The sequence below is a fragment of the Tenrec ecaudatus genome, chromosome 7 (assembly GCF_050624435.1).
Source record: "Tenrec ecaudatus isolate mTenEca1 chromosome 7, mTenEca1.hap1, whole genome shotgun sequence".
Classification (NCBI taxonomy): domain Eukaryota; kingdom Metazoa; phylum Chordata; class Mammalia; order Afrosoricida; family Tenrecidae; genus Tenrec; species Tenrec ecaudatus.
In genome coordinates, this window is record NC_134536.1 from 128641472 (window position 1) to 128651351 (window position 9880).

Consider the following 9880-nt stretch of genomic DNA (forward strand, 5'->3'; position numbering starts at 1 on the left):
TGGTTGACATTCCTTCCATGCAACCATCAGGAAATTGCCCATAACCCTAGTGATGTAGTTGATGGGACTGTCTGTATCCTTAGGGAAGGTGATTTTAGGGATTTTCTATGAGATGAGTTCTATCAGTAGTGGAGTCAAATTTTTTTTTCCCTTGGTAGGATTTTGACAAGTTGTTGAACCTTTATCTTTTTTCTTTCCAGAAATATGTGGATGAAACCCCATTATATGAGGAGCGGCGCAATCTGGACCGCCAAGCTGGTTTGGCTGTAGTCCTAGAGACAGAACGGCGACGGCAGAGTGAGCTTAAGCGCAAGCTTAGTGAGCGACAAAAGGAGGAAACAAAAGAAAAAAAAGCAAAGGTTGTGAAAGAAATAATGGAGGATGACAAGGTCGCCCTGGAACTAGAAGACCAACTCTCTGAGGGTAGAAACTCCCCTGAAAATAAAAGGAAGTCTAGTCTCAAACTCCAATTAAAGGAAGAGGTAAAGAAGGAATCTCCAGCATCTTCATCTTTTGGAAAATTCAGTTGGAAGAAGCCAGAAAAGGAGGAAGAAAGAAGTTCAGTGGTGACCCCAGCTATCCCTAAGGAAGAGATGACGGAAAACAGTAAGGACAAAGAAGATAGCAAAGCTGAAGCTGGGAAGACAAAGCCCATCAAAATCAAGCTCTCTGGGAAAACTGTGGTTGCACACACCAGTCCTTGGATGCCTGTTGTGACAACTTCAACACAGACTAAGATCCGACCCAACCTGCCTATCCCGTCCACAGTACTCCGCAAGTCAGGTTCAGCCACAGTGAGCAAGCCAGCTCCTCTTAACACCTTCCTATCCATCAAGTCTTCTGGAGCTACAGCTAAGCCTCTGCCAGTGGTCAGAGAGTCCACAGCTGATCTCCTTTTGCCTCCAGACATCATCTCCAAGGCATTTGGAGGAGAAGAGGTGATTCTAAAAGGATCTACAGAGGAAAAAATGGTGCAAGCTGAAAAAAATGAACCATCCCATATACCTGAGCAAATGCTACCACCTCCACCACCTCCGCCTCCACCACCCCCTGCTCTGCCTCATCCAGCTGCCCCATCTCCTGGTCAAGCGAATGCTATCTTGGCTCCAGTAAAATCAAGCCCAACTGTATCTCAGACTCTCAACCCTGGCATCCTGGCTCCTAACATTTTGAACTCAGTAGTGCCTGTAGCCATTGTGGCCTCAGCACAGGCAGCTGCCATTCCTTCTGATGAGACTGCACCCGGGGTGAGTGAGAGTGACAGAGACCAGGGTTTATTATTCTCTCTGTTAGTGCGTCCTCCTCCACCCCTCTCAAGTGTTTTCAGTGAACAAGCAAAAAAATTGGAGAAGCGAAATTCATGCTTAGCCACCGCCAATGCTAAGGATTTGTATGACATCTTCTATAGCAGTGGTGGGAAGGGAACCCCTGAAACTAAACTGAGTGGTGGTCCATTGGCCAATGGAGAAAATAGCAACCTCTCCAGAGCAGAAAGTTCAGACAACTCTTCCACTTCTCCTTTGAGCAGCAGTGCATCCCAAGAGGATTTGCCCGAGGATAGGTGTTTAATGAGCAACCCTGAAGAGCCCATTGCCAAAACTGTAGTGTCCCTAGGGAAATGGTCAGTTGTGAAACACACAGACCCCCAAATGAGAGCCAGCAGCCAGGGCTTCTTACAGCCTCTGACAAGGTTGTGTCAGAGCAAGCATTATGAAACTCTTAGCCCAAAGCCCAACAGTCCATCGTCGGCTGTGTGGTCTTCTAGCTCTTTCCAAAGTGATGCTAATAAGGACATGTCTCCCGATGGAAAAGTCAAGCTTGACCTTGGAGAACCAGGACCACCTGGTGTAGAGCCACCCCTTCAGCAGTCAGATATATACTGTCATACAATGAGACCTCAGCAGTTGGTGGGACTCCACCTCAGAGAATCTGGTAACCAGAATGAGGAAAACCGAGAGCTTCATCAATCTGAGAATTGTGGGAAAACTGAGGTGGAGACAAACCGTAAACTACAAAAAACAGGAGCAAATTTTTCCAAGGGGATGGTGGAGGAGGGAATGGGTGGGGACCTTAAGCCCCACAACATAGAAGATTCTGATTTGAATGATAGAAACAAATACATATGGGAGGGAAAAGCTGAACTACCCAAGTTGCTAATGACTGATGAAGAAGCGGAACAGCCTAAGAAACTGATGGCAGGAAGTGAAATGCCATGTAAAGTCGTCATGGGATTGAGTGCACAGGCACTCTCTTCTACAAAAAGAGACTCGTTTCTGTCAGAAGCTAGGTCTTTACTCCAGAGTTCACAAAATAAACCTGTGACAAATTCTACCTCCAAGTTACTTCTTGCTTCCTCAGTCAGATCAGAGATATGTTTAACAGACGGTTCACAGGAGCAAGGAATTTCAGTTGGTAGTGAAGATTGGCTAGAAAACTCAACTTCAGACTCCGCCCCCACGATTTCTAGGTATAGAAGCCTCAAACTCAGGAGTGAAAGATCAAAAGGCTTCCAGGGTAAACTGAAACTGGCTGTTTGGGATGAGAAGAAGAAGCCAGGGACCTGGGAAAGCCCAGAAAAAATAGAAACCATGGAGCCAAGAAATGCCCATTCACAATTAACAGTGACAAGAGAAAGCAAGACCTCAGCACACTTTGAAACAACAGACTTAAAATTAGAGGAGCTTACTGCACGGAGAGATAAGTGTGTTGATTTCTGCCATTCTCAGGTGGAACCAGCACGTCAATCCCCAACTGTTCTGTCTCAGAAAATGTGTCAAGAAAATCTGGCATCACTTAAAGGCTGTAAAACATCCACTGCTGCTGACTTTGAACCAATCCCATCTTTTTCTGGATTTCCATTAGAGTCTTCAAAACCCCTGGTGCTAAACTTTGAGGCAGAAGATGAGCAAAATAGGAGGATCCCTCCTAACATTATACAAACTGGACTACCTGTACAAAATGTCGACCTTGGCTTGGGGGGCCTAGATGTAACACAGCAGGCCCTTGACTTGTTGGCAAGAGGAATGATGCCTGAGGAGGTAGAAGAAACTTCCCAATTAGAGGAGCAAGAGTCACTCAGATTAGAATCAGAAACAACGAACTCCTCAGGCCTTGGACCCTCTCCTTGCCTTCCAGACCTTGTTGACTTTGTTACACGGACATCTGGAGTTCAGAAAGACAAATTGTGTTCTCTCTCTCAATTAGGTCACCCTCCTGAGTGTAACTCTTTGGAGGTGGGACCCCTTCAGCTAGAAATACCAGCTGCACCTGTCATCGAGGTAACAATTCCTCAAGTAGATGAGGACAGATCAGAATCTTCTCCTGGGGAACAGGTAGTTGAAAGTAATATCTTTCAGCAAATACCTGAGCGAGAAGCTGCAGTTGATGTAATCCAGGACCTCGTGGAATCCAGTGTTCACAACTAAAACAATGTAAACCCAGAGCTATTATGGGTGAATTCTAATTGGCATCTAGAAATCAGGTACCCAGATAACCCACCTATTTGGCTATCTCTGGAACCTATGCCAAGAGATGCAGTCAACATCTTACAGTAAATGTCCATGGAAGCTCAAAACTTCCTTTTTATTCCGTTTCCCTTAAAATATCAGATAAATCTATCATAACTACTTCTATAAATATCTGTTAAAAAAGGTAATTTCTGTTCTTTTTTTTTTCCTTGGACAATTTACTTTTTCATAGTTTGTCATTAAAGTAAAATGTCTATCTGATTCCACACAGTGTACTTTGATTGTATTTTGGTTTTGGCCCTGCCATTTCTGGAATTTGGGGGAGGAGGGAGACAGAGCTGACTTCTCCAATTGCCGTGTTTTATACCCACCCAATTTCCTGATGGATCTCTGGGAGAAACACTACCACGCTTTCTGAAATGGAAAGTTTCTACTGATGAAGAATTGTTCATCTCTTAGGTTTCCAGTTCGGATGGGCCTGCCTTAATATTATTTGAAATTCAATGTGAGTAGCTCTTTTGTTTTTCATTTACTCCTCTGTGGCTTGTCAGCCCCACACATCCCTTACTGTGTTGCCTCTGCTGGAGACCGTCATGCTAACCCACAAGCCTGTTTGGAAATGGCCTCAGTAAACACGGAAGACTCACTTTTGGAAGACAACAAATCGGTAAGGCTCATTCATGACTCAGTGCCGGAAGCAGATGTAATTTGGGGGGAGGGGGGGAGGGTACTTTTGTTTTTGAAATGGCTTCTTGTTCACTGTATTGTGATCCAGTAAATACTTTGTATTAAATTGTTTAGCACCCATTTCTGTTCTGAAGAAGTAGATGATCCTGAAACTTGTCTTGGGATTGGACTCATTCTCTGTTGCACAAACTCATATGTATCTCCTCTACCTCTCCTTTTCCCAAGTTATTTTCACCATAGTGTGTGATGTTTTGGGTTGTATATTTTGTTAAAAAAAATTAAAGATTTCTTATGTTGGCTTGGACAAGTTTAACTTTTTCATGTGTTAATTACTTGGAATAAATGCATTAATCTCATGTTTCTTTCTGGATTTTTTTGTTTTGAAACCACACACATTTGAACTCTAGAAAACTTTAACAATGAATCCCTGTTGCTGCACTGTTGTCTGGCCTCACCCCCACTCAACCTTTCTCTCTCCATTCATAATAGTGCTACTTCCAGCATGGCTAGGATTTTAAGTTATGCAGTGTGTGCCCCAGTGCTGCCTGGATGGGTAGTAACTAGTCAGTGGTAGTCTGGTATTGGTATCTTCCTACTGTTAAGCTTTTCATACAACCTGTGCTGGCTCTGCCCAGGATCCTCTGGGAACTGACCTGCCCACGGACATCCATGGTCTTGAGGTTCTTGGGAATCAAGGCGTTCACTCCTTAGGTGTTCTAATCTCTGACCCGTTTTTGCTTGATGTCCCTATTGTCAGCAGTTTGTAACTTGTCTCAACAGAGGCTTCAGTGTCCCACCACTCCCTTCAAAAATCATACAGAATGCTACCATTTTCTCCTAAGACTTTATTTCAGTTTTCTCATCTGTAGAGCTGCAGAATTACCAGGTTGAGTTTTGGAAGGTTGTTTGATTTTTTTCAAGAGCCTTAATGCCAATTTGGGAGTTATCCTGGCTTCTCTTCCTATAGAAAGGATTATGGGTTTGAAAGAGCTAGATCCTTGATGTACATCAGCCATTTTCCTTGCTGTGATTTTGCACAAGTTACCTCACCATGCCATAGATTTTGTACCTCTGTGAAAGAGGACCATGTCAGCACCTAATGTGTACAGGAAATAACTGTCCTGAGTCATATCCCTGTGCCTGCCTTTTAAAATGAAGCATGTGTTCAGTGTACCTTCATGGCCTGGAAATCAGCCTGTCTCAAAAGACTTAGAAGAGGCGAGCTAAAGAAAGAGACTTTTCCCCAGAACTACGTACTCTCTAACCTAGGATCCTATGTATAGGAATTCAACGAATTTAAAAGTTCAAAATGCCAGTATTGATTTTTAGGCCTGTTCATTCAATAAGTTCCACTTCCCTTTGGGGAGAGACTGATGGGTTTAGGGGGAAAGGGAGGCATTACCATATCCAGATCCTTGTCTTAACTTACCCCTCTCAGTGAGAGTCAGTCTTTCTTTTGAGGTTAGGAGGGGGTACTTAAAGAGAAGAGGCAAAACTAGGAATGATAAGTAGGGGGAGCGGTGTACTTTAACCAACACCTATACTTGACTGCCTTAAATTTGTAGCCTTGGCCCTATAGCTTCAGGTTTTGCACCAAAGACATTTACCAATCTTGTGCTTTTTCTAGAATAATACCCACTGCTAGGTTGGTGAAACTGCATTCTTCGTTATACCTCGAACTAGCAGGAGAACTTTAGGATTCTATAGTTGGTGGTGGGAGAAATGAGGCTATCTACTGCCATAAAAAAATTAAAGTCTCAAAAAAAAAAAAAGAGAATTAAAGTCTCAGAAACCCACAGGGGCTAATTCTACCTTCTAGGATTACTATGAGTTGGAATCAACTCAGTGGCAGTAAGGTTTTTTTATTATCTAGAGGAAAAAGTGCTGCTTTTCCTTCTTCCTTGATACTGTCCTTTTAGAGAAGCCATGCGAGGAGAACAAAAGTAGAGTTTGTTTCTTACCTTTTTATTCATACTGTTACTGTATGAGGACCCCTTGTAGCAGTTTGAACCCACCAACTGCTGCTCAGAAAGATGTGGCAGCCTGATGCCATAAAGATGAACAGCCTTGGAAATTCCACGGGGCATTTCTACTCTGCCTTACAGGGTCATTATGAGAATTCAACACCATGGCAATGGTTTCTTATTTATTATAGTATTGAGTATATTTTTACATCAAGATGGAATACTTAGAATCTCTTCTGTCTGCTGATAAACATAGATTATTCCCACTACCTCATGTAACGCCATCTCATGATGAAATAAAGTTAACTGATGAACAAAGCATATAATTATCCAATTGCCAGGTTTAGGGACTAAGGAAGAATTTGAGGTAGGGAGCAGTGAGGCTACCATATCCTAGTAGGGATGTTTTATGTGTTAATGAAGTAGGGAAGGTCCAGAGAAGATACACCCTTAACAAGCTAGCGAGAGAAATTTTTGTTTCCTTTTTAAAATATATTCCTGGATCTTAGCTTTCCACCTGAACAAAGCTTACCTACCAAACCACTAGGGTAAGAAACTAAACCGTTTTTATTAATAATTTATGTGAGAACATAAATAAATGAAATAATTTGGAATTGTAGCCTCATTAGCTTTTAACTTTGTGACAGTGTTTTTACAGTTTTCATGTGTAGTAACAGTATGTATAATATCAGTATTCATTTGAATTATAGTGAAATTTTGCCCTTAAAAAAATCAGCCCCCAACCTGATTCGTCCTCAACTCATCCCATGTATACTGTTGGGGCACTGTGTACTTTTATATATTAGCACTTAAGTTTCTTTGATTAGTATGAGTATATGCCGTTGTCCCCCACCTCAACTATATAAGCTCTCCAAAGCAAAAGTCTGCCTTTGCTTACTGTATTTTTTTTCATTATTGTATTTATTGTTCAAAATTTCCTTACACATCACATGCAAGAAAAATTGGATGAAAGAATCAATGTGGTAGTAGTAACTGTTTTTTTTAAATAGAGCTTCCAGTAGTAATTTTTCCATTCCAGTTATCATTCTGATTTATGAAAATTTTAAAAATTCAATTCTGTTCTGTTTTTGCTTTGTCCAATGTCACTGAATTGTTTGAACCTCTTTTTTACTTTCCCAACTTGGCTTTATGTTCTGAAAATTGACTGCCTGGGAAAATTTCATATAAATAAATATGGCTACCAGATTTATTCCTTATGTTGCAAATAATGCTACATTTTTGTTTTGTTGTTTGCATTTTTTTTTAGGTTAGGGATGATGAAAAATATGGAACGCTTCACGAATTTGCGTGTTATCCTTGCGCAGGGGCCATGCTAATCTTCTCTGTATCGTTCCAATTTTAGTATATGTGCCGCCGAAGCAAGCACGTTGTTTGCATTTTTATATTAATTCAAGTTTTACTCTTCTCAAGATTTTTAGTTTTGAAATACCAAAAGTAAATCATTTCTTTCTATACATTCATTAGTAGTTAAATCCAAAGTGACAATGATGTTCAAAACATTTCAGTAGAAAAACCCCATGTAAAGTATATGATTTTTAAAGAAAACAACTTTATTTTTTAAAATTATTTTTTCAAACTTTAAAAATATATATACTTGGAATTTAAAATTTCACCGAGCTGTGAGTCTCTTTAAAAATAGTATTGTGCTCATGAGGGAGTGGGGAGCGGGGAGGGAGGGGAAAAAAGAGGACTTGATGCAAAGAGCTTAAGTGGAGAGCAAATGCTTTGAAAATGATGAGGGCAAAGAATGTACAGATGAGCTTTACAAAATTGATGTATGTATATGTATGGACTGTGATAAGAGTTGTATGAGTCCCTAATAAAATGTTTAAAAAAATGTAACCTTGAAAAAAAATAGTATTGTAAAAGGAAAACGAGCTGATTCCAGGAACCCAAGTGGAAGGCAAATTTTGAGAATGACGAGGGAAACGAATGTATAAGGGTGCTTTACTCAATTGATGTATGTATGGATTGTGATGAGTTGTATGAGCCCCAATAAAATGATTTATTAAATTAAAAATAGTATTGTGATAATAGCATTCCCAATATAAGTATAACTATTAAATTCAGGATACAGAAGAATTTTTAAAATAATTTTATTGGCTCATACAACTCTTATCACTATCCATTCATACATCTATTGTATAAAGCACATTTGTACATTCGTTACCCTCATAATTCTCAAAACATTTGCTCTACACGATGATTCTTTTCAAAAAATCTATTCTGCCACTCTTGGCTTTTTAATTTTTTTTTAGCACATTTGTACATTCATTGCCCTCATCATTCTCAAAACATTTGCTCTCCACTTAAGCCCCTGGCATCAGCTCCTCATTTTTTCCCCTCCCTCCCCAACCCCCTCTCCCTCATGAACCCTTGATAATTTATAAATTATTATTTTGTCATATCTTTCCCTGTCCAACGTCTCCCTTCACCCACTTGATACAAAAGAATTTTTAAAGGAAATGCTCAATACTACAAACAACAGACTTTATATAGTTGGCAAATAGTCACATAACATGAATTCACAAAATACTAGAAATACTATGCTATTCTATCACTATATTAATTTATAAAGTATAAAATATTTAATATTCAATTCTAAACTGATGAATTAACCATAACTTTAAACATTTTCTTACAAATACAGATTTAATTCAGATATAATATATAGTTCATTTTAAAAATCATTGCAATTAATCATAATGATAACTAGTTTAAAGAATGTTCTCTGATCTATTTTTTTCATTTAAGCTTTATTATCTTGCAAGGTGGATTTCAAAGCTCAGAAAGTTCTCTCAAGACTGACTAGAATAGCTGGTGCATCCTAATTTTATCATAGAAATTTCATATGACATATAGGGATATTATGAACAACTTTCTTCCCCAAATTCTCTCAACTCTTGGTAACCATCAAAGCTTATTAATACAGAGTCACTATTAACAGTATAGTCATTTGACCTTAATTAAATTTTTTCCTTAATTTCATCAGCACCATATGAATCAAGACTAGTTCCTGAATTGCTTTCCTTTTCAAGTTCTCAGTTTTCAAATGCTTTCTAAATTTATATGCTTTTATGTTAAGTTCAGAACTAATTAGAATTTAATAATGAGGATCTAGATAAACTGTTCTTAATAAACCATCATTTTCAATGATAACTTCCCCCAGATATTAACTTTTTTAATCATTTATTTTTCCACATAAGTTATTTAGAATTCTTAGTTTAATTTCCATCTGTGAAAAACATTTCGTTTTGTAGCTTTACCATACTTACTATAAAGATTCTAAGTTTCCAAAGTTAATTTTACATATTCCCACTTGTCATTAGAAAAATAATATCTATTTTTCATAACTGACCAATTGCTGAGACTTCTGTATCCTAGTAAGGTTTCTAGCATGTACGGGCTGTTCCATTTTGCTGGGCAGTCCAGTGCAGGTCTTCTGAAGTTATTTTCTGAAAATTTGGAAGACAATGCTGGAATACTGGAATATTTGAACAAATTCACCATGTTCTAAAAATCCTTTGTTGTCTCTTTAATAACTAGTGTGTGGATAATACTTTATACAAGTCAATCTTTTAAACTTTCTCATTTTCTCCATCTTCTGGGAAGTCAAAGTTCATTACTTCTCCTGACCTTTGCCATCCAATTACACTCTTACTTCAGAGCAAACCAAAAGTGAGTATCACTCCTTTGCAGATAGTCTGTCATTTCCTCAATGCTTTTAAAAATGTATTTGGC

The 9880-nt window shown here is 39.1% G+C and overlaps 1 protein-coding gene and 1 non-coding gene across 2 annotated transcripts in view; one reads left to right on the forward strand and one right to left on the reverse strand.

Annotated features, from left to right (window-relative positions):
* ZNF318 (zinc finger protein 318) overlaps positions 1 to 4500 on the forward strand; it is a 38571-nt gene extending 34071 nt beyond the window's left edge. Inside the window, exon 10 of the mRNA XM_075555058.1 lies at positions 201 to 4500. Within this exon, the coding sequence (XP_075411173.1) occupies positions 201 to 3425 (3225 nt within the window). The 3' untranslated portion in view covers positions 3426 to 4500. The remainder of the gene's footprint in view (positions 1 to 200) is intronic.
* A 2898-nt stretch (positions 4501 to 7398) lies between these two features.
* On the reverse strand, positions 7399 to 7505 carry LOC142453922 (U6 spliceosomal RNA). Its single transcript, XR_012785477.1, has one exon. It is a non-coding gene; the product is annotated as a U6 spliceosomal RNA (small nuclear RNA).
* Positions 7506 to 9880: the final 2375 nt, after the last annotated feature.